Source organism: Myotis daubentonii, chromosome 8 (genome assembly GCF_963259705.1).
Source record: "Myotis daubentonii chromosome 8, mMyoDau2.1, whole genome shotgun sequence".
NCBI classification, from domain to species: domain Eukaryota; kingdom Metazoa; phylum Chordata; class Mammalia; order Chiroptera; family Vespertilionidae; genus Myotis; species Myotis daubentonii.
The window spans coordinates 16,908,010-16,932,501 of record NC_081847.1 but is presented as its reverse complement, the minus strand read 5'-3'; the positions used below and the strand labels follow the sequence as shown (position 1 = coordinate 16,932,501).

At 39.9% G+C, this 24,492-nt stretch overlaps 1 protein-coding gene across 5 annotated transcripts in view; it reads right to left on the bottom strand.

The window, feature by feature from the left end:
• Positions 1–24,492, bottom strand: part of RALGAPA2 (Ral GTPase activating protein catalytic subunit alpha 2) — a 295,521-nt gene that overhangs the window by 139,210 nt on the left and 131,819 nt on the right. For all 5 annotated transcript variants that reach the window (XM_059705412.1, XM_059705417.1, XM_059705413.1 and 2 more), the window contains 3 exons: positions 20,707–20,900; positions 19,119–19,217; positions 18,726–18,881 (listed from right to left, as the gene is read on the bottom strand). In XM_059705412.1, the coding sequence (XP_059561395.1) occupies positions 18,726–18,881; positions 19,119–19,217; positions 20,707–20,900 (449 nt within the window). The remainder of the gene's footprint in view (positions 1–18,725; positions 18,882–19,118; positions 19,218–20,706; positions 20,901–24,492) is intronic.

Below are 24,492 nucleotides of genomic sequence, written 5' to 3'. Positions count from 1 at the left end.
GGTGGGGGGCAGTACTGCATAGATGGCAAGCAGTGCCAGCAGTGGGGGTGGGGCCAGCTGCCGGCAGCCGGGGGAAGGAAAGCCCCAATAGGCCCTGATCGCCAGCCAGGCCTAGGGACCCTATCCAAGGGGTCCCAGATTGCAAGAGGGTGCAGGCCAGGTTGAGGGACACCCCTCCCCCATGCACAAATTTTGTGCACCAGGCCTCTAGTGTCTACATAAGTAAAAACAGGTAAACAAACTAATTTGTCAATTTTTTAACATAAGCATTTGGAAAACCTACTTTTTATGTGACAGACTTTGGGCTTTAATAGATATTCCCTCACCTGAATTAGTTCATCCTATCGAGGTTTTACTATCTCAGTTATCATCCATTGGCAAAGCTCAGAAATGCTGAGTGGCCAAAAGGTTTTAGTTACCAGAAGAACCGATCTGAAGAGCCCTCAAAGTCCCACAGCCTGGTGCTCCTGCTTCTGCTGGTGAGTCTGCTCCATCACAGGCATCCTCTACATACCACAGGAGGCTACCTGGCCTCTTCATGCTGTACTTTGGTTCAGGTAGCATTTTTCATTGATAAAAATAAAGCCTTTATAATATGGCCTTTTTAAAAAAGCAGATCATGCCCCACACATTGCACTTATAGAAAAGTCCATGGAAATAAAAATGCAGCAGGACAAAGCTAAAAATTACTCTCAAGAGCCAAGCCAAGAAATATGTACTATGTCCTTGACATTATCTTTGTGTAATTTTTTGGAGAAAAAGCAGATATTTTTATAAATGTCACACAAATGTGACTTTTCTTGGTATAACTATGTTATCAAGTCCATGAAAAATATGACAAGATAGAGTAATTAGTTCTGTGGCTGTAGAAACAAAATTGCCTCGTGCTTCTCACCACAAAAAATGCTATGGAGAAGACCTTGACAGTAGCATGCAAAGTAGAGAGGGAGTGACATGCATAAACAGACTTCTGATGGCCACAGAAGCTGCTCTGACCATTTGTACAGCATCAGGACTTTTCAGGAGAGAGGGGACAACCAGGCAGATGGAAAAGAAAGTCTCTGTGACCCTCAAGCCCTAGAGGAGAGCCTTGAGTACTTATGATTGCTCTACACTTAATCCCACATCTGCGAAGAAAGACTCTGCTGTCTGCTAGTCTTTATAGTGATGAACACTTTTCCAGGAAAAACAGAAGATTGATTAATGGATTTTACAATAACTGTACGTATTTTATTTTATACCCGGTTATCTTAACTGCTCTTTTTCTAGTTTGTAAGAGCTTCATTGAGATATAATTTTCATATAATAAAATTCATGTATTATCACTATTTAATTTGAGAATATTTCATTACCTCAAATTGAAATCCTCTACCCATTAGCAGGCATTCTCCATTCCCCCTCCACCAGGCAACCTAATCTACTTTGTCTCTATTGATATTACTACCAAGGACATTTCAGAATATGGGTCATATGTAGTCAGCTGTTTTTGTTGTATTTTTTTTTATCTCTTATTTTGCTTGGATGTTTTCAAGATGGTGCAGCGTATGGCGATACTTTATTCCTTTTTATGACCAAACTAGAGACCCGGTGCACGAAATTCGTGCATGGGAGGGGGGGGGGTCCCCTCAGCCCAGCCTGCACCCTCTCCAATCTGGGACCCTCGGGGAATGTCTGACTGTCGGTTTAGGCCTGATCCCAGTTTGACATCCCTCTCACAATCCAGGACTGCTGGCTCCCAACTGCTTGCCTGTCTGCCTGCCTGATTGCCCCTACTGGCCCCCCTGCCAGCCTGATCACCCCTCACTGCCTCTGCCTGCCAGCCAGGTCGCCCCCAACTGCCCCCCCTCCCCCGCCAGCCAGGTTGCCCCCAACTACCTCCCCCCGCGCGCCAGCCTGGTCGCCCCTCACTACCCCCCTCTGCTGGCCTGGTTGCCTCCAACTGACCCCCCCCCCACCGGCCTGGTCGCCCCTCATTGCCCCCCTCTGCCGGCCTGGTTGCCGCCAACTGCACCCCTTGCCAGCCTGGTCGCCCCTTACTGCCCCCCTCTGATGGCCTGGTCACCCCTCACTGCCGCCCCTGACGGCCTGATTGCCCCATACAGCCTGCTGTTCAGTCATTTGGTCATCCCTCACTAACCCCCCTGCCGGCCTGGTCACCCCTTACTGCCGCCCCTGCCAGCCTAGTTGCCTTACATAGCCTGCATTCAGTCGTTTGGTCATCCCTCATTAACCCCCCTGCTGGCCTGGTCGCCCTATGCAGCCTGCTGTTCAGTCGTTTGGTCACCCGTCACTATCCCTCTGCCGGCCTGCTCACCCCATGCAGCCTGCTGCTCAGTCATTTGGTCGTCCCTCACTAATCCCCCTGCCAGCCTTAACGCCCCACTCAGTCTGTTTGGTCATCCGTTCGGTTGTGATGGCCCCTGGCTCTTTATATATATAGATAAGATTCCCTTACATAGACCAGTGGTTCCCAACCTTTCTAATGCCGCAACCCTTTAATACAGTTCCCCCAATTTCATTGTTACAAACTGAACAAATTAAAGCATAGTGATTAATCACAAAACAATATGTAATTATATATGTGTTTTCCGATGGTCTTAGGCGACCCCTGTGAAAGGGTCATTCGACCCCCAAAGGGGTCGTGACCCACAGATTGATAACCACTGGCATAGAGAGACCACATTTTATGGACCCTTTTATCAATTGGTGGACATTTAGGTTGTTTCCACTGTTTGGTGACTGTGAATAGTGCTATTAGGAAAATCTTTGTACAGGTTTTTGTTTGAATACCTGCTGTCAATTCTTTTGAATATATACCTAGGAGTAAAATTTCTGGTTAATATGGTAAGGAACTGCCAAACTTTCTACAGCAGCTGCACCATTTAATATTCTTACCAGCAATGTCTGAGAGGTTCCAATTTCTCCACTTCCTCATCATTCGTTATTTTCCATCATTTTTAAAAGAAAATATAATAGCCATCCTAGTGAGTGAAAAGTGGTATCTCACTGTGGCTTTGATTTGCATTTTCCTGGTAAGTTATTATGTAAAATCGTTTCATGTTCTTATTGGTCTATATTATATCTTCTTTGGAGATAATGTCTGAGTCCTCTGAAGTCAAAGTCCTTAGCCCATTTTAAAATTGAGCTGTCTGTGTTTTTGTTGAGTTGTAAGACTTTTTTATATATTCTTGATCCTAGACCCTTATCAGATATGACTTGCAAAAGTCTTCTCTATTTTGTGGGTTGTCTTTTCACTTGCTAGATAGTGTCCTCTGATGTACAAAAGATTTTAATTTTGATGAAGTATAATTTATCCATTTTTTTCCTTTGTTGCTTATGCTTTCGGTGTCATATCTAAGAATCCATTGCAAAACTCAAGATCACAACAATTTACTTCTTTTTTTAAAATAAGTTATACAGTTTTTGTTGTTAGGTTTTTGGTCCATTTTGAGTTAACTTTTGTATATGGTGTGAGGTAGGAATCCAACTTCATTCTTTTGCAGTTGGATACCCACTTATGGCACCACTTGCTAAAGAGACTATTCTTTCCTCACTGAGTGTCTTGGTAACCTTGTTGAAAATCAGTTGAATATAGATGCATGGGTTTATTTCTGGACTCCACTGATCTCTATATGTCTAACCTTTCACCAGTAATGTACTGTTTTGATTACTAAAACTGAAGTAAAGTTTCAAGTAGGAAACTTTGAGTCCTCTACTTTATTCTTTTTCAAGATTGTTTTGGTCTTTCAAGGTCTCTTGAAGTTGCACATGAATTTTAGGATCAGCTTTTTCATTTCTGCAAGAAAGGCCATGGGATTTTGATAGTGATTGTGTTGATTTTGTAGGTTAATTTAGCAATTATTGCCATCTTAATAATGTAAAGTATCCCAATACAAGAATATGAGCTATATTTCCATTTATTGAGTCCTCTTTAATTTTTTATAGAAACATTTTTTAGTATTCAGTATATATGTCTTACACTTCTTTAGCTATATTCCCAAAATACTTTTCTTTTTGAAGCTACGGTAAATGGGACTTTTTCTAATTTTAAAGTTGTTCACTGTAGTGTACAGAAATTTGGTTGATTTTTGTATATAGATCTTTTATCCTGCAATCTTGCTGAATTCATTTATTCATTCTATTTGTGTATGTATGTGTATTCCTTAGGGTTTTCTATATTCAAAATCATGCCATATTTGAATATTGATAGTTTTTCTTTTTTATTTCCAGTGTGAATGCATTTTATGTAATTTTCTTACCTAATTGCCCTGGCTGGAATATCCAGTCCCCATTTGTTGAACAGAAGCAGTGAGAATGGACATCCTTGTGTTTTCCTGATCGCGGGGAGAAGATGGGAGTGTAAAAGGGAAATGCCTGCTGTTTCTTTGGTGAAAAGAAAGCCTGAGCCTAAGATGTGGCATGGAGATCTAGATGAGTTACATAGAGCAGTTGCAACAGGTATGGCTTGTAATGTCTGCTGGGGCAACAGAATTATAACTACTTTTATTTTTGTAATTTAAGTTGTATTTGGACAAAGAGCTCCTAAGAATAACTGAAATTTGAGAAAAAAATCCCAAAGGGAGCCATCCCCGCCAATCTGATGTAGGACAGAGCCACTGACAGTGGCAGCACTGAAACAGGGGAGACATCCCTGGTCTGCACATCCCCTGACGGAGAGCCCGCTGCACACCAGCCCCACCCAGGAGGAAGGAAAGGGGGAAAGGCAAGCAATCAGATGTCCACACTCATTCATCGACCTTTCAAAGGCTGACACAAGGCTCACTGCTTTAAATTCCAGGAATCCCTATTCAACATTCTGGTTTTTAACTTACACAATACAATTCATTTGGGGGACTTAAAAAGTATTCTTTTTTCTTTAAACAAAGTTGCTTTCAGACAGATGTGGAAGGCCTGAGGCAATAGGACGAGAAAGGATTTGGAGATAAAACTCCTAAAAGATACCCACTAATTTGCAGATACTGTGTCCCCTAAGCAAGCAATTTCACATCTGTAAAATGGGAACAGAAATGCATCTGACCTCATAGTGCTCCTACATGGCAAAGGAGAACGATCTGAAACATTTTGTAAATTCTAGAGCCTCATACATCATTGCTTTTATTATACATCAAACATCATTACATTTATTATATTATGGCAGCATTTTTAATCACGATCTTACTAAAATTCTGTAAAGATCAACTGAAAAGTAAAATTTAAAATAAATTTGATTTAAAATCTACTCCTTAAAAAAGAGTGTGAAATGGAAATCAAGTCATTCTGAAAATTTCATACCAAAAAAACAACAACATTTAACAATAAGATGACAAAGTTCTCAAGTGCTGACTGGGTTGAAGGTACCATGTCAGCTGCTGGGAGGGGTCTGAGGCAGAATAAAGCATGGCCGTTGCCTTCCAGCAATGACCTCTCGGGTGGGGACCGCTGTACAGAGTGAGACCAGGGGACGAGCATAGGGCTCCATGGGGACCCAGGGCGAGGAGCAAATAGGTGACACAGGCACGGGTTCTTGATAAAGGGATCATATGAACACATTCAACGTAAGACTCCCGCACAGAAAAAAATGGTGTTTTATTTTAATGTCTTATTACTAAAAGGTTCTATTTTGCTAAAATTTCTCTAGCCCACAAATACCTACCAAAGAATATTTTTGGTGAAGAACAAAAGAAAAACGGTTGTTTATTGTTTCTATAGAAAACAATGTTCTCTCCAAAATGTGTTCCAGTAAATAGCACTAATACTAGTAACTGAGTAATCTGCAGTTAGAACACTACCACTTACTGTTATCTATTGAAAAGAACCAACAGACAACAAAGATCATTTCCCACAAGGAGAGCACTTCCTTACAGAAACGAAACTTGCAATTTAAAATGCTTGGCCTGCCATTATTTCCTTGTATCCAAACTTGTCCTTTAAGGATTACAAACCATAGTCATGACTTCAAATCTCTTATATTCAAAATCACTCCTTTCCAAATGGGAGGTAAAGCACCACGCTCCCCCAGTGCTACTTAATACTTGAAATGCTACCAGAAGCCATCTATGGTCTCTCAGCTCTTCTCTGCCTAAAGAAAAAGGTGAATTTCATTAAAACCTTCAAAGAATGGCAAAAGATGGCCTTACAAGTGATATTTCAAACAACAAATCCCTTCTGCAGTGACCACACCGGCGCCTACTGAAGGCCTAACTGTCCTCACCTTTCCAAGGCTCCACAGAGAGCTACAATGACCTTATTTCATGAAACAAAGAAGCTGAAGCCAGAAAAGGCTATGTGGTCACTGACTCAAGGCCAGAGCTCCAAAGGTGACCCTCTTGCGCAGGCTACCTGTGGGACAGCCAGGCCAAATAGCCTTGGACAGATATTTTAGAGTTTGAGAGGCTCACATCCATCACCCTCAATGCCTGAGTAGGACACGGGTTAGACAGTGTCTCTGGTGGGGAGCTGGAGTCTTACATAGTCCCCGCTCCGGAAGTAAGACAGCCTGGTCAGTGTCTACCCCCTCCCACACACACCGACGTGGCTCCAAACATGAGAAGAAAGCAATGACCTGTGCCCATGTGCCAACTCTTCATCATGCAACCTGTTCTCTAGCCATTCTTCCTTCTCTCAGCTACTCATGCAGCATGCATGGGGGCAGTAGAACCACCCTGAGCCCCTCCCTGCCTCCACTCAGCTTGCCGCGTGGGCTCTGTGGGTGCAGGCTATGCTACTTACTGAGACTGAGCTTCCAGACAAAACCAATCTCAGATGTTTTCACACTGACACTGAACTAATCAGATCACTCCATGTTTTACTTCTTAAATTGATTTTTTAAATATACATGCAGAATTATTAAAGTTTGAACAGTACAAAACTGCACTCCTCCTTTTTTTGAAAAATAGTTCAATATTGGCAATTGCCTTATAGTTCAACCTGAACATTTGCCTCTCTTACTTTAATCTCCCTGGTTATATTTGTGCATGCTTTAATTTCCTTGGTTAAATTGAAAGAGCTGGTCTTTTATACTTCTTTTATTACTGAGATTGTCATTGAATGTCTGTTGCCTGCCTCTTCTCTCTGTGTCCCTTTTAGAACAGGGTCTCTCAACCTGAGCAGTATTGACACTCAGGATCCTACGTTCTTTGCTTAGACCTACGTATCACAGGAATTTGAACAACATCCCTGGCCTCTACCCACTAGATGCCAATTACCTCACTCCCCAACTTGTGACAACCAAAATGTCTCAGGACATTGGTTCCTGGAGTGGGGGAGGTGGCAAAAGCCCTGTGTCCCGGGAATCGCTGTTCTGGGATAATGAACACTGGCCAGCTCACCACCACAGAAGGTTAATGCCTGCACTGAGGCTGGTACCTGGAGCCAGTCTCAACCAGAACGGTTGAGCTCAGCTACTTTGGTCACCCATTCTTCCCCATGAGGCCATGTGGTTTTAAGGTCTTCCTTTTTTATTTTTAAATTTTTTGGCAATCAGCACATTTACTGAATGCCTGCTGTGTTGGGAAAAGACGAGGTACACTCCAGTGAGTCTACCAAGGACGATTCTGGAGGCCACAGTAAGTCTCCTTCCAGAGAGAAACCTCAGGGCAAAAGAACATTTTCTCTACTGGAAATCGCAGGCCAGATTACACACTGTACCATATGGTAACAGTTTAGCAAGAAAAAATCTTCCAGTTTTCCACATACATTGAGTTGCTATTATATTGCATTTTATGCTTTATTTCATGTAGCATGTGCTTACTAAACACTTATGGCTACATATACATAATTTATATTTTTCACTGACAGCATTTACTTGAAACAAAGTCTTTATACCTTTAACTCCAAAAAGGGAGGAAATCAAACCAAACTCTATTTCTGGCCGCTTGGGCAGTCTCCTTCCTCTCTGATCAGCCTCCCAGGCTATCACCTTACCCTTTTAAAGCTGGGAAACAAGTTCGCGGCCCATGTGCTAACCTCATAACCGAAACTTCAACCATCTGTTACCTTCGACATATTTCTACTTTCCTTACTTAGGTGTAATAGGCTCAATCTGTAGCTCAGTGAAAATAATAATTGGCTTTAGAGTTGTAAAAGAAAAAAAACAACTTGCCAATATATTATTTTGAGGCAGTATCTAAAGTGTCATAGCCATTAATGGCTGAACGAAGTTATAATAAATTATTTTTGGTAAAACGTTGTCTAATCTATGGCTTATATGTCCTCATGGAACCTTACAGAAACCACTGTATATTACCTGATGGCATAACACTATGGGACAGAGTCTACATTTCATCACTCTGAATTCATACTGCAAGCACATAAGAATTATCAATTAACTTAATATATCCCAGAAGGTTGATATATGCTACCTATCCTTGTAGATATTATTCTTCCAGCAAATCTAAGTCAAATGGAAAGTTTTGTTTATTGCTCCAGCAAAGCTTTATATTCAATAAAATCTCATTAAAGTAAATTCAAACTAATACAAATTATATTTTTAAAAAAGTGTCAAATTACTTTCAAAAACCAACAATAACAAAACTGGCTAAGAAAAATATAAAATAACAGAGGCCTTCAGAAGTTCTAGTTTAATAGCTGTAAAAATTAAACTAATAGCTGTAATTGCACATCAATTTTGAATTCCAACAGGGTAGAAAATATGTTCTCAGTGGAGAGAAACAGACCTGGGAATCTTTCCCACACACTTCTACTTCCTAACAGGCAAGAATTCTTTGTGGGGACAATCCCTGGGATATCCTCCACACACCACTTAGCCTGCCCTTGTGCTACGATGTCCACGGTGAAGAGAGGGGTCACATCCTACCTAGCTCCTCCCTTTTCTCAATTCATCTTCTGGTCTTCCTGACTCAATTTGTGCTTTGAGAGATACTGGGAATAGTGCCAGGAGGCTCTACCTTCTCAGGGCACTTACCATTCAGCATTATATTATACCTGCCCCAAGTATTTCATACACACACAAAACACATATGCATACATGTACATACACATATACATAACCTATATAATAAAAGCGTAATATGCAAATCGACCAAACGGCCGAACAGCAGAACAACCATCTAGACGACCATCCGGGACCACGCTGTGACACCCACTGGCACCAGCCAAGGTGGGTGCCATGCGATTGGTCGGGGACCCGGCTATCGCCCCATGATTGCCCCACAGAGGGAGGCCCAGGCCACCAGCCAGTAGGGCGATCAATTGGGGGGCTCCACGACTGCCCCAAAGAGGGAAGCACAGGCCACTGACTGGCGGGTAGGCGGGGCCTCCCTCTGTGAGGAAAGCCCGGGTCCCAGGTGCCGGAGGGAAGCTGGTGCCGGCAGCCAGGGGAAGGAAGGCCTGCTTTTGCATAAATTTTGTGCATCGGGCCTCTAGTGGATAAATAAACTTATACACACATGCCTCATCTATGTGTCAGTCCTTGTTAGGCCCTCATTACCTTGCCCCTGGGCTACTACAGTAATTCCCCTTCTGTGCTTGTCATCATTCTCTCCTGATGATGATCCCATCTCATGACCGTAGTTTCAGCCTCATGAAATGCTTTTTTGTCATGTTGAATGTTGTGCTCAAAAACCTTCCACAGCTTCCCACTATCCGCTGGATGAAAAAGACTCTGAATGCAGGCTCTGTACAATGCCTGCCTGGATTCACATCTGCATATTATTTCCATGCACACATCTGGCACTACTAAATCAAAATCACTATGGTCACTGTTCCCTGAACATGATCTGAGAAGGTTTGTACCTTCGATATGTAAAATTCCACCCTGCTTCTGTCCTACCATCTAAATCCTATTCATCCTTGAAATTCCTGCTCAAACCCCACCTTCTCTGTGAGCTGCTTTCAAACCACCTAAACCAGAGAGGTATTCCACACAGTGCAATTGCTATGACTTGTGTATCACTCACTTGGCCCTCTGCACACCTTGATGGATATACACATTGTGAGCATCATACCACTGTACAGACCTTTAGAGCCTGGGTGAGGAAAATATTACACAAGAAAAGCTTATTGAATCTTTTGCTACATTTAATAAAGAACAATGTGACCGTAATGCTAAAATGCCTAAAACAAATCAGAGGATCCAAGAGTGCTCAATAGGAGGGGGCCCTACAAGTCCTCAGGTTCAGCTCACTGGTAGTCAGGCAAGTCCGCAGAGCCAGTGGGTGACAGAGCTGAATCTAGCACCCAGGCCTTTCAGCTTGTCATCTGCGAAAGTCAAATGTTGAATATATTTTGAAGCTAATTTCTATTCTGCAGTCTTAGAAGATATATTTCCCCATTCTTAAAACCCTTAGAAATAGGGCCCAGAATTAGTCCTATTTTTACTCACTGTACAATCCTATAGTTTTTTTTAGAATTGTTTTTAAATGAGGCATTTATGTTAGCTTTCTAAAGCTCCTCTACTGATACACATCAAGGCTAATATTTCATCGTCTAAACATCATTTGGACCTCTAAATTTATAAATATGCACTCTGTCCTGCTGGCATTTAATTAAAGTCCCATGAATTCAAATATTGGTTAAAAACATACTTGATGTACAGAATAAATACTTTAGAGATTTTTAGAATTATTTCCTTGGATATGAGATAAACAAGGTCTCTACTCTGCCATCTTAATTCTTCATTCTCTGAAATGGAATACGCATTTATGTTTAGCCTTAAAAATATTTATAAATTTATGTGTATCTAACATATGTAGTTTTAGTTAAAAGTAAATTTTCAGCAAAGAACAATTCTTTGTCTGAGAAAAGGTGATGCAATTATTACGTATCACTGCATGATCCAGGCTGTCTGGGGTTATTAAGAGAGTCAGGGACGGCCAATTTACAAGTATCACCCCTGCACCTTGCTTTCATAGCTCACTGCTGAGTCTTATGCTCACTGAGGGGCCCCTTGAGATCTTTTTAAAAATGAGTGTTTATTATTATATTATTCCATCATATACCTCATGAGAGGAGGTTGTAACATCCATTATGAAAATCGCGAACTATTTTTACTTTTATGATAGAATATTAATCTTTATATGATGTTTAAAGTTATGTTTTAACACTGGTATAGCAAAAAGTTCATTAAAATATAAAGTTCAATGAAAGCAAAATGTTGCTTAAAAAAAGTTAAATATTCTTGGCTACAAAGAAAATAACCCAAATTTAGGGAAAAAGAAAATAAATGCTGTAAGTACATTTAACAGCTGAAAGATGAACCACTGTTGATCATGGTTCTGCAGGTGCCTAGCATAGTACCTGGCAGAGTAGTCGCCGCCTAAGTCAGGTTCTTACTTACAGACAATAGAACGCACTCTGCTGAGATTAAGAGGACAGGGATTTATATCAGAGCAAAATATAGCTTATAGGATTTCTACAGGTGCCAGGGAGCCAACCGTGAACCCTCTGCAATCAGGAACTAGGTGGCGAGCAGAAACACACAGGCACACCACAGCAGCTCCAGTTGTTGCCAGCAATGCAGGTGCCTGAGCAGAACCCCCACCAGAGCTGCCGCCCACCACTCCCCATGTCTGCTTTCCAGTGCCACGTAGTTCCTCTGCCAGATGGAATCTGGGTGGATGTCAACCCAGCTGCAAGGAGCGGGGGTACAAAGAGTGCAGCGTTCTGGCTCCCACCATTCACGAGGCACACTTGGTGGGTGAGGCACAGGTATAAAGGGAGCCAATGGCCAGGGACACACAAGGAAAAGCTTCTGAACCACATAGGGGTTAAATAAACATAGCATTACTATGTTTGGCCCACAGTGGGGGAGAGGTTATTTCTCCACATGTTCTGAAATTCCACAATGCTTCATTGTGTTCAAAAGTAAGACCTTACATGGGGGAAGAAAAAAAAAAGTCAACATTTAAGTCATCAGGAACATAAAATGATTTGTTACTCAAGCTGTTGCTGTTCTTCTCCTCACCCTCTTCAGCATCATCACAAGGATGCACACTTACTGAGGGCTATTGTGTCAAGGCTCAAATTGAGTGTGTTACAGGTTTTACCTCCTCAAAGTCTTCAAACAACCTTCTGGGTAGACACTATAATTACCTAATCTTACAGGTTAGGTACTAAGCAAAGCACATCGAGGTCAAATGACTGAAATAATGGTATAGCCAAGACTGGAGTTTAGATAGGCTGTCTTGAAGTCCATGTTTTGAACTGTTATACTATTTCACACTATGTTATACTGTCTCGTACCTTTATACGATTACTAGAGGCCTGGTGCATGATTCGTGCACCGATGGAGGGGCCAGATAGCCAGTTTCAGCCCGATTCCCACAGGCCCGATCCAGACAGGAGAGAGCCCGATCCTGTACTTTGAGCATCTGTCCCCTGATGGTCAATGCATGTCATAGTGACCTGTCGACTGGTCATTTGGTGTCTCTCTCTCTCTCTCTCTATATATATATATATAGAGAGAGAGAGAGAGAGAGAGAGACAGACACTAGAGGCCCGGTGCATTTAATTCATGCACTGGGGCAGGAAAGGCCCCTCAACCTGGCCTGCGCCCTTTTGGCCTGCTGAGATTAAGTGGACAGCAGGTAGGCCCTGCCCATCCAGTGAGGGCTCTGTGATGGATCGCCCCCTCAGAGGGAGGCCCAGGCTACCCGCCGCAGCGCCGCCGGTTGGGTAGCCTGGGCCTTCCTCTTTGTGGCGATCGATCATGGGGCTCCACCATCGATCTCCCCAAAGAGGTAGGACCTGCCCACCTGGCCAGGGCTCTGTGATTAATCACTCCCTGCAGAGGGAGGCCTCATCCACCTGCTGCAGCCCGCCGGAAATCATAGAGCCCGCGACTGATCGACTGGCCCACTGGCCGATGGCCTGGGCCTCCCTCTGCAGATTTCCATGGGGTGATGATCAGGCCCCCAACCAATTGCATCACACCAATTGCTTAGACAGGCTGTCCTGAAGATTAAGAGGATAGGACTTTATATCAGAGCATAATATAGCTTATAGAATTTCTGCAGGTGCCAGGGGACCAACCGTGAACCCTCCACAGTCAGGAACAAGGTGGCGAGCCTTGGCTGGCCTGGTGCCAGTGGGTGTCATAGCATGGTCATCCAGACGATCATTCTGCTGTTCAGTCATTTGATCAATTTGCATATTATGCTTTTATTATTATAGATGATAACAATTGGTAATTGGATTGCTACCTAGGGGCAGTACATTATATATTACCTCAGCTGAGAGAGCCTCATGCTTTTCTGGTGTATTATAAAATACGACTAGAGGCCCGGTGCACAAAAATTCACGCACTCAGGGGTGGAGGGGGTCCCTCAGCCCGGCCTGTGCCCTCTCAGCCGGGGGATCAGGCCTAAACCACAGTCAGACATCCTTAGCGCTGCCAAGAGGGCAGGAGAGGCTCCCGCCACCACTGCTGCACTTGCAGCCATCAGCCTGGCTTGTGGCTGAGTGGAGCTCCCCCTTGGAAGCGCACTGGCCACCACGGAGCAGCTCCTGCGTTGAGCGTCTGCCCCCTGGTGGTCAGTGTGTGTCATAGTGACCAGTAGTTCCTGGTTGTTCCATGGTTAGGGTCAATTTGTATATTACCCTTTTATTACATAGGATAATAGGACATTATAGATAAAAATGACAAAGACATACATTTCCTAAAATTTCTACATGCAAATTTGCAACACTAATTCTGTATAATCTAAGCTTTTCATTTAAAAGAGAATTTAACTTTGATGTAGAACAGACAAATTACATTAAGACATTAAATCTGTAAGTCATTGTTAAAAAATAGCTTACTTATTTTAAGCAAAGAAAACTTTCCAGTCTTTGATATATGTTCCTAGAAACATGAAAATAAAATTCCTTTCCTCAACTGTCCTTTTCCATTTCACACATATTGATCTTTCCATATGTTTTAAATAATGATGAAATTAATAGGAACTGTTCTTAATAAACTTAAATCATAGCTCCTTTCATGTCCACATATTTTTAAGAAGACCGAGGTGAAAAATCTGCTTCAGCATTAGGAAAACCTAAGAAGAACCAGGAACAGCTTTAGAAGAGAAACTGAAAGATGGCGATGAACTAGGAAGGAACTATGAAAAGGTATTTGCAGGTTGGGTGTGGGATGGCATTTCAAAGGAGGTTCCTGAGATGGGGTGAGACAAGGCCAGGGCCCAGGTAAGACAAGACGGGACAGAGGAATAGGACCAAGGACTGTTTGTATGACCCACTTGCTAGCTGTGAATCAATGAAAAAGATATTCCCCGTGGAACAAGCCAGGCCTGCCTGTGAATTATAACAGTCTTTAAAAAAAAAATAAGTGGCATTGGGCAAAAGTTCTCAATATTTTTTGAACCTTAAACAATGGGTCATGATATTTATCTAACTGAACTGCAGAGAAGAATCAATGGGACAACATCGTGCAGTTCCCAGCAGAGCCTGGCACTTTGGGTGCCGGGGAAACAAAGGCCCTCTGCCCCCCGCCCCCCACTCCCCACCCCCAACACAGCAGCTGAGCAGAGGGAAGCCACCTGCAAGACCCCTTCATGAGCAGGGTGGGCAGTCCCACAAGTCACCCAAAATTTCATTCATGATTTCTAATTATTTTGAGAGTCTTTATGATCCTAATTGTTTTTCTGAACCAGGAACAATCAATTTTTTAAAAATTCAGTGTCAAGGGAAAAATAAAGTTATTTAAAAGTATTTTTCTCAATCGTACTAATAAGCCATAAACTTACACTGTGGGCTATGCTATTTGATAAGGTCATTATTTTAGCTATTAAATCATTAAGTTATTAGAATAGCTAAAACAAGTCCAACCAATATTAAAAACAGTTGGTTTGGAATGTAACATTTTGAATTCTAGCCATTCCATATAAGAATTATTATTTTTTTTAAATATAGAGGTGACTATATTTACATAAATAATTTGCTGTCATATTAGATCAGCGATTTTCAACCTTTTTCATCTCATGGCACACATACACTAATTACTAAAATTATGCAGCACACCAAAAAATACGTATTTTTTACCAATCTGACAAAAAAGTAGATATAATTTTGATTCATTCACACCAGACGGCTATTGTTGTGTTGGCTCTTATTCTTTTTTTATTTGACAAGCTAAGTAAGGAAAAAGAGGTCAGTGCCCCTGACTAAATAGTCAGGTTTGCATGTTTTTAAAAATTCTTGTGCAGTGGAACACCAGTTAAAAATTGTTGTTATTAGATTAAACCATGACTTTACATGATTATATCACAGAACACAATCTGTGCGACATCTATTTCACAAAGTTGTTTTTTGTTTTTGTTTTTTTAATTAAAAAAGGTTCTCACCCTAGCGGGTTTGGCTCAGTGTATAGAGTGTTGGCCTGCGGATCAAAGAGTCCCGGGTTCGATTCCAGTCAAGGGCACATACTTTGGTTGCAGCGTCCTCCGGGCCCAAGGCTGGGTAGGGGTTTGTGCAGGAGGCAACCAATTCCATGTGTTTTTCTCACATCGATGTTTCTCTCTGTCTTTCCCTCTCTCTTCTACTCTCCCTAAAAATCAATGGAAACATATCCTCAGGTGAGGATTAACAATAAATAAATAAATAAACAAACAAACAAACAAATAAATAAATAAATTTTTAAATAAAGTCCTCAATGAATTTATGTAAGTTACCCTTATATCTGAAAAAAAGACTTTCAACATCTTAGAGCTTATTTCAAATTCAACCCTTTATTAGTCCCCATGTCATAATTTTGATACTCTCAGATTCAGGAAAACATTTGTAAAACGACCATGCCCCACCAGCATGCTCACAGGGCCCTGGGTCTAAGGCAGTTTTAGAGCCCAGTGGTGGTTCCTGAGCCACACAGCTGAATCTCGCAGACAAGTGTGCCACCCAGAGGCGAAAGGAACAAATTCACCTTGGATTTTATTTGTGAGATGAACAAATGTTAAAATTTATAAAATTATTTGCTACTTATCTTACTACAAAAAAGAAAAATTATAAGGTTCTATCTGCAGGAAGAAAGCCCTTAGTGCCAGACTACCTGGAAGTGTGGCTCTTTAAGAACTCCCACAAGATGGCAATAAGCCCGCAGACGGGTCACAGGTGCACAGTATGCCAATTTAAAAAACTGAGTTTAACTGCACTATTTACAGTAAAAGCTATCTTTTCTTTTTATAACTAATATAATGTGTTTCCAGAAGTACATATAAGTTCTGGAACAACTACCATGATCTATTTAGACATGTGGCCCAAAAGTTAAACTAATTACCAGAGATATTTCTTTCTTAAATGAGAAAAGTTTCTTTCATTAGAAGGTCTTCTGCTCAATTTTCTTCTGGCAAAGGAACAAAGTTTACTTAGAGTAATTCTGTTTGGCAGACAAGGCTTCTAAAACATATACCACTAACTGTAAAGGTTAAAGTAAAACAGTCAATTCTACTAAACACATAAGAATTGAAGCTTTTAATGCCCCAAACAATAGGCAGATTATAAAAAAGAGATTTATGATATCTCCGTTTCCATCTTAGAAGTCTGGACCTTGGAAATACTGTTAGCGATTGGCCATCATTAAGATTTACATTATTTTAAAATGATTTACAAAAAATCAAATTAACAAAAAACATCACATACATTAAAATGTGAAAATGATTTTAAGTATAAAATTTGAAAACTCCCTTTTCTACACTGTAAAATCCAATTTTTTGAAATACTATTTTGGGTTCTCAAATGTTATACTTATTTCATCTCATTTTGTTGTTTCATTTTCACTCTAACACACTTTAAAATAGGAAGATGATTCCAAAGTCACACCTAATTATATGACTTTCTAGAAAACTTATTCTAGAAATATTGTTTACTGCCGACTTCAAATTTGTTTTTATTAAAAGAGAAGATTCTACAATTGATTATTATTTCCAAGTAAATTTTTCTCTCCAAAATCTTAGCAAATACTGCTTTCAAGTACAGCATGCTAACTACATCTTCCTCTCTTGTTTCGGTCACTGAGGGATTTCCTTATTATCTGTGAGAGTTAATTCTCTTCTCTATTTAAACCCCTTAATCTTCCACATGCCCTGAGTTGCATCATTCGGCAAAAGATGCTTCCACCTGCAATGATGGCTGCACAATATCTGAGCACAGAGCACAAACAGTTCCACTTCCACATCCATTTCTACTTTTATTTGGGAAATAAACGAGACTATGGGTTTAAGTCCAGCCTGATATCTAAATGTCCTATACATAATGCTGAAACTGGAGCAACTATGGCAAAAACAACTCAGTAGGTCAGCACGGTTTAATTACTCCAGGTAAAAGTTCAATGATTAAAGCTCGAAATAATTTCAGGGAATATATAATATCAGGGAATATACTCAGGAATTTGGTTGGGAAGGTTCAAGTGCATTCTGAAGCAACAAAGAAAAGCTGGTCAATCAGGAGAATGACCTCTTACATGTATCCTAGGGGCACCAAAAAGTCTGTGTATCTGCTTCACACATTCAAGAATAGAAGGAATACAGAAAGGATGGCTACTTACAGTTCATGAATGATTCACATTCATTAATAAGTATCTACAACTCAAAGGGTAAATTCTGGAACACTACCCATGCCTCAAATTGCTAAAGAAGTTCTAGATAAAATTAAATGCCTTAAAATTTCTTGAATCTTTTCTATTCCTTCTTTCCATCTTCAATGCTACTATCTTAGTTCTCAACATTTAAGAAAAAATCTATATTCATTTAACTACTTCCTAATTAATCTCCCTGTCTCCAGGCCCAATCTCCGACTCTATCCTACCACTGTCACATTTCAAAATCCATCCTCCAAACAGAGTCCAGAATAATCTCTGTGAAATACAAACCAATCACACCACTTGACTGCTTGATATTTACAAAGAAAATCAGGAGTCAGAGTGTTCCTCCCCCCACACACTCTGCCCACTGGCAGGGGACTTCTCAAGGTAGGAAGGCCAGAGGCTGGCCACATCCCATCCTGCACACTCAGGGTCTACACCAGGGGTGGGCAAACTTTTTGACTCCAGGGTCACAATGGGTTCTTAAACTGGACCGGAGGGCCGGAACAAAAGCATGGATGGAGTGTTTGTGTGAACTAATATAAATTCAAAGTAAACATCATTACATAAAAGGGTACGGTCTTTTTTTTTTTAGTTTTATTCATTTCAAACGGGCCGGATCCCGCCCGCGGGCCGTAGTTTGCCCACAGCTGGCCTACACAGAGGGGCTACTGCTGGTGGCTCCTTGGCCTTTCAACTTAACCACCAATCACATTTCTTTGTGATAGAAATTAAAATAATTCCTAATCAGGAAACGTCAGGACCCATAATTTATGGGTGAGGTCTTCCAGAAAAACATCCTAACTTCTAAAATGATAGTTTTCAAACATTTTTAAATGACCAGAATAATTTTCTTCAAACAATATCTAATGTAGAATCCCAACAAAAAAAGCAGTTGAAATAGTATTTTTGAGGTTGACAACATAGGCAAAGGTTAGATCATATAGAAGTGTAGAAGCCATAGAATAAAATTCAAATTTGGTTGGTTCAATGCAAAGTCAGTGGGGAGAAGAAAAAGGAATGTGATAATAATCTGATTTTCATTTTTGAAAGGCCAGTATGTTTTTGTAAGAGTCGAAACTAATGAGAACTTTTAACATTTCTGATGTATTTTCATAAACTCAAATTTAACCTGTGAAGAATCCTATGTACTTTCCAAATAATGGGCTACCAATGTAAAGGGGTCACAGAATACCTGATCCTCGCTGGTTAATCCCAGGTGCATCACCAGGTAAAAGTGCACCAGGAAGTCTGAGTTAGGCAGAACGTCCTGGCGTCTGGTCATCATGGCACAGATCAGTTTGTAGGCTTGCAGTTTGCCTTCCTTATATTCATTTGGCAATGTCGTCGCCTGCCAAGAAGATGATGTTTGAAGGTTTAATCAACTCCAGATGCAGCCGGGCATTTCAACATTTCCTTTACTTTTCAGTTTCCCATAAGAGTTGATTGTGGAGATGTGGGATACACTAGCTTTAGTAAGACCCAGCCTGTCTTCGAAACATGCTGTCTTGGGAAATTACATTTTAAAAACTTAATTTCAGAAAGGAAGAGGAAATTACAATAAAGGAATAAAAACATATCCACTTGCCTTAAATAGCCATGATGCAAACATTCTGAGTGGTGGGATCAAGACCGGAGGAGATGGAGAAGTTTGGTTATCCAGGCTTATTGCCAGATTATCCCGTATCTAATTCACAAAGAGGAGATTAGGGAAGGCAATACAGTTTACCCCAACAATATCCCAATATTGGGTTCCATGGTCAACTAGCTGCTTCCAATACAATTTGAGTAAAAACCTACAATAGTTACAAGTTTTTCTTTTATTGTGAGATCTATTGTCATTTTGAATTTTATATCTAACTTACTATATGTGGTTTTAGACTGAATAAAAACTAGGGCATTGTTTATCCTTGAATATAATGGAGTGGTCCTGAACTCTACATGATAAGAATGGTTGAACAAGTTATACTGTATAAACATGAATCACGTTTTAAAATATATATATAGCCCTAACCAGTTTGGCTCAGTGGATAGAGCATCGGCCTGTGGACTGAAGGGTCCCAGGTTCGATTCCGGTCAAGGGCATGTACCTTGGTTGCGGGCACATCCCCAGTAGGGGGTGTGCAAGAGGCGGCTAATTAATGTTTCTCTCTCATCGATATTTCTAACTCTCTATCCCTCTCCCTTCCTCTCTGTAAGAAATCAATAAAATATATTTAAATATATATGTGTGTGTGTGTGTGTGTGTATAAATATATATATATAACATTGGAAAAATGTATGTAATAAACAGAAACAAAAAGCAGAATGAAAAGGCCCCAGTAGTTCTGCTGGTTAGTGTCTTGTTTTGATATGCCAAGGTTGTGGGTTCAATCCCCAGTCAGGGCACATACAAGCATCAACCAATGAATGCATAAATAAGTGGAACAACAAATTGATGTTTTTTTCTCTCTCTCTAAAATCAATAAATAAAAATTTTAAAAAACAATGAATATTGTGTGTACTCTAATATTTTACTTTTATAAAAATTTTTTACCCCTAAAAGACCATAATATTGGTTATCTCTGTGGGGAGTGATGTCAATTTTCTACTTTGATTTTCTATCTTTTGAAAATTTTTAACAAATACACATTTTTATTTATTAAATGTGTATTTTAACAAATACACATTTTATTTCAGAGAGGAAGGGAGAGGGAGAGAGAGATAGAAACATCAATGATGAGAGAGAAAAATCAATCAGCTGCATCCTTCATGCCCCACAGTGGGAATGGAGCCCGCAACCCAGGCATATGCCCTGACAGAATCAAACCATGACCTCCTGGTTCACAGGTCAACACTCAACCACTGAGCCACACTAGCTGGGCCATTTTTCAAATTTTATACAATAAAACCAGTATCACTTTCATAAAGAAAGTAATTAATACTACTAAATAATACCCTACTCTTTAATATCCTATAGTAATATAATATTTACGCATTAAATGAAATGACTCTTTCATATTTATAAAATGACCAAACTATAGGTATTACTATTTATTCTTTGATATTCAAATATACTTTGTGTCAATACCTAATTATTATTCCAGGATGTACTCAGTGGTGAATTGCAACACAGTTTTAATGAAACTAAGACAGTTTTTCCATGTTAGAGTAAAAAGGTAATATAGCAAAAGTACCTTTGCTAGTTTATACCAGAGTTCATAGAGGTAGCCAAAAACTTTGGCATGGATCTTGGGCGACTGGATATTATTCACATCTCCGAGGATTCCCAAGACTCTTCGCCATAATACAGCAGCAGAGTCTGGGTGCCAACCAGTGAGGTTCCCTCCGGCGATTATGCTACAGTCGTCTGCAAGGCATTCACTGCTATCTATGGAGAAAAATATGTGTTAACTCTGGAAATACAGTCTGAGTACAGCCTTTACTCTTTCATGAAAATTATCAATGCTTATATATTGAGAGTAAAATAATTAAGATGAAAATTTTCTAAAGTAAAATAAATAAGATGAGCAATTTCTTACAACTTTTTCCTGAAGTAATTCTTAAAAAGTACTTAATTTTTATTTAGAACAGTTTTAGATTTACAAAAAATTACTAAAATAGTATACAGAGTTCCCATATACTCCATGTTAAGTTTCCTTATTGCTCAACATCTTACCTAAGTATGGTATGCTGTTACAATTAATGAACCAATATTAAAACATTATTACAAAGTCCATACTTATTCAGACTGCTTTAATTTTTACCTAATGTCCTTCCTTATTCTGTCCCAGGATTCCATCTAGGATATCACAGTACATTTAATCATCATGTCTCCTTAGCTTCCTCTTGGCTATGCCATTTTCTCAGATTTTCCTTGTTTTTGATGACATTGACAGTTTTGAGGAGTTCTGATTAGATATTTTGTAGAATGTTCTTTAATTGGGATTTGTCTGATGTTTTTCTCAGGATGGATTTTTTTTCCTTTTGCATTTGTGTTCCTGGAATGAACATTTTTAGCTCTGATATATGAGCCTTCTCCAATATTCTTGGATTTCATTTGCAAATTCTTTTTTTTGCTCTATCTCTTTTTTAAAAAAAAATAAAAATATATATATATATTTTATTGATTTTTTACAGAGAGGAAGGGAGAGAGATAGAGAGTTAGAAACATCGATGAGAGAGAAACATTGATCAGCTGCCTCTTGCACATCTCCTACTGGGGATGTGCCCGAAACCCAAGTACATGCCGTTGACCGGAATCGAACCCGGGACCTTTCAGTCCGCAGGCCGACGCTCTATCCACTGAGCCAAACCGGTTTCGGCTCATTTGCAAATTCTTTATTTAGAATTTTTGCTTATATGATTTTAAGTAAGATGGACTCAAATTTTCCTTTTTAAATATGTACCTTGTCTCATTTCATTATCAAGTTAACACAGGTTAGATAACAGAAATTAGGGAGCTTTCTTTCTTTTTAGTGTATGGAAGAGATTGGAAAAAACAGTTTCTCATTTATTTGAAGCTTTAGTAAAACTAGGAATTGTCCTGTATTTTTATAAATATATTCAAACTAACCTACTATTTTAAATTTTGTAGTTTTTGTAGCTCTGTTCCCTTTTGCACTCCCAATATTCTTTCCTTGATTAATCTTGCCTATTCATCTATTGTATTGTTTTTAAAAGTTGATTTTGCCTTCTCTATTGCTTTCCAGCACATATTTGTATGTATTTTACTTGATAAGTTCCCTTTTTATTAACTTCAATATATTATTCTGCCATTATTCCCTAATATTTTGAATAGGGCACATAGATCAATATTTTTCTCTTCTAATATAAACACCTAAGTCTTCAGCTACATTCTAGAGCTTTTGATATGTAATTTAAATTGTAGTCCACTTTGAAATATTTCCTAATTTAATTTCTTTTGGACTTAATTTATCTAAAGTGCAGTTTTTCAAATGACAAGTGCTGGCAAGGATGTGGAGAAAGGGAATCCTAGCACACTGCTGGTGGGAATGCAGACTTGTGCAACCATTATGGAAAACAGTACGGAGTTTCTTTAAAAAATTAAATATGGAACTTCCATTTGACCCAGTGATCCCATTTCTAGGAATATATCCTAAGAAACCCAAAGCACCAACAAGAAAGAATGTATGTACCCCTATGTTCATAGCAGCACAATTTACAAAAGCTAAGATAGGGAAACAGCCCAAGTGCCCACCAGTAGATGAGTGGATGAAAAAGCTGTGGTACATTTATGCCATGGAATACTATGCAGCAGTGAAAAAGAATAATCTCTTACTCTTTGGGACAGCCTGGAGGGGCCTGGAGAGTTATCATTCTAAGTGAAATTGGAGAAAGACAAGTATCACATGATCACACTCATATGTGGAATCTAAGTAACAAAATAAACTGATGAACAAAATAGATCCAGAGACATGGAAGCATAGAACAGACTGCAGAAGCTCAGAGGGAAGGCAGGGAAGGGTGGGTGGGTGTAGGTAATCAATCAAAGACCTTGCATGCATAAATGCAGAACACATGGACAGACAATAGGGTGCTGAAGGCCTGGAAGAGGGGAGCTGGGGCGGGGGGACCTGGAGGGGGCCAATGGAGTTAAAGGGGGGGCATATGTAATACTTTCAACAATAAAGAATTATTAAAAAAATAAAGTGCAGGTTTTAGTTTCTTAATGTAGTTTTATTACCCTTTTGTTCTTTATTTCATCACACTCATAGAATGTGGTACAGTTTCAAAGCATAACATTTGTTGAGAGTTGATTAAAGATCTAGTTGGTTAATTTCTGTAAATGTTCCATGTGCTTTTAAAAATCACCTGTATATTTTAATTAAGTTCAAAGTTTTATATACTTATATATATTTCCATTCACTATATATAAAAATATCTCCATTAATTATATTGTGTAAGTCTTCTCTAATATTTTTTCTTAACTTGTCAATTTTTGAGTTATTCAAATTTTCTACTATGAAGTTCATATAAATTCATAATTATTGCTGTCACTAATGATTTCTGCTTTATAGTTTATGTGACATACACACATAGCTAAACTAGTGTTCTATTTTTCTTTCTTTGATCTATCAATGTATTTATTTAATTAGTATCTCCTTTGCTTTGCTTCTCTTTTGAATCTTTGGAGGGAGTTTAAAAAGTTGGTCCTATCTCCACCAGTAACCCCCCTTTACTTTATTTTCTTACACCATTTCTTATTAACATACTTATTCCCAAAGTTCTATTCCTCACGCATTTCCCACACAAATAAAGAAAAACTGATTTCTAGGCAATTATGAACTCCCACTGAGTGCTATTTTGAGTACATATATTGTTAGTGCTTTTAAGGCCTAATCAAAGACATTGAAGAGCAATTGGTGGATGCGAGGAACTTTAGGTAGAGGAAAGATAAGAACCAAAAAGGAGCAAGGAGTGAATCTGACAAGAAGCTGGGGCAGATCCAAGAATGTTCTGCATCCTTCCCCGTACCCAGAACAGCTGCTAATATCCTATCTAATAAAAGAGAAACATGGTAATTAGCTGTACATCCGCTACCCTTCCCATTGGCTAATCAGGGCGATATGCAAATTAACTGCCAGCCAAGATGGTGGCCAGCAGCCAGGCAGCTTGAAGCAAACATGAGGCTTGCTTGCTTCAGTGACGGAGGACTCCAACGTTCCCTGCCTGCCGCTGCTGGCCTCTGAGCTTGCAGTTTGAAACATTGTTACAAATATAGAAGCGAAACAAAACCCCAGAAACCTGCTTTCAGCCAGCCGGGATCTCAGAGCTGGAGCTGAAACACTGTTTCGATTATAGAACCCAAACAAACCAGATACCTGCTTTCAGCAGCCTAGGCCTAAGAGCTGGAGCCAAGCCTCAGAGCTAAAGCTGGCCCAGAATAAAAAAGAAAAAGAAAAAAAGGAGCGGTTGGGAGCTTCAGTCACCAGCCAGCCTGAAAACAGCCGGCCCCCACC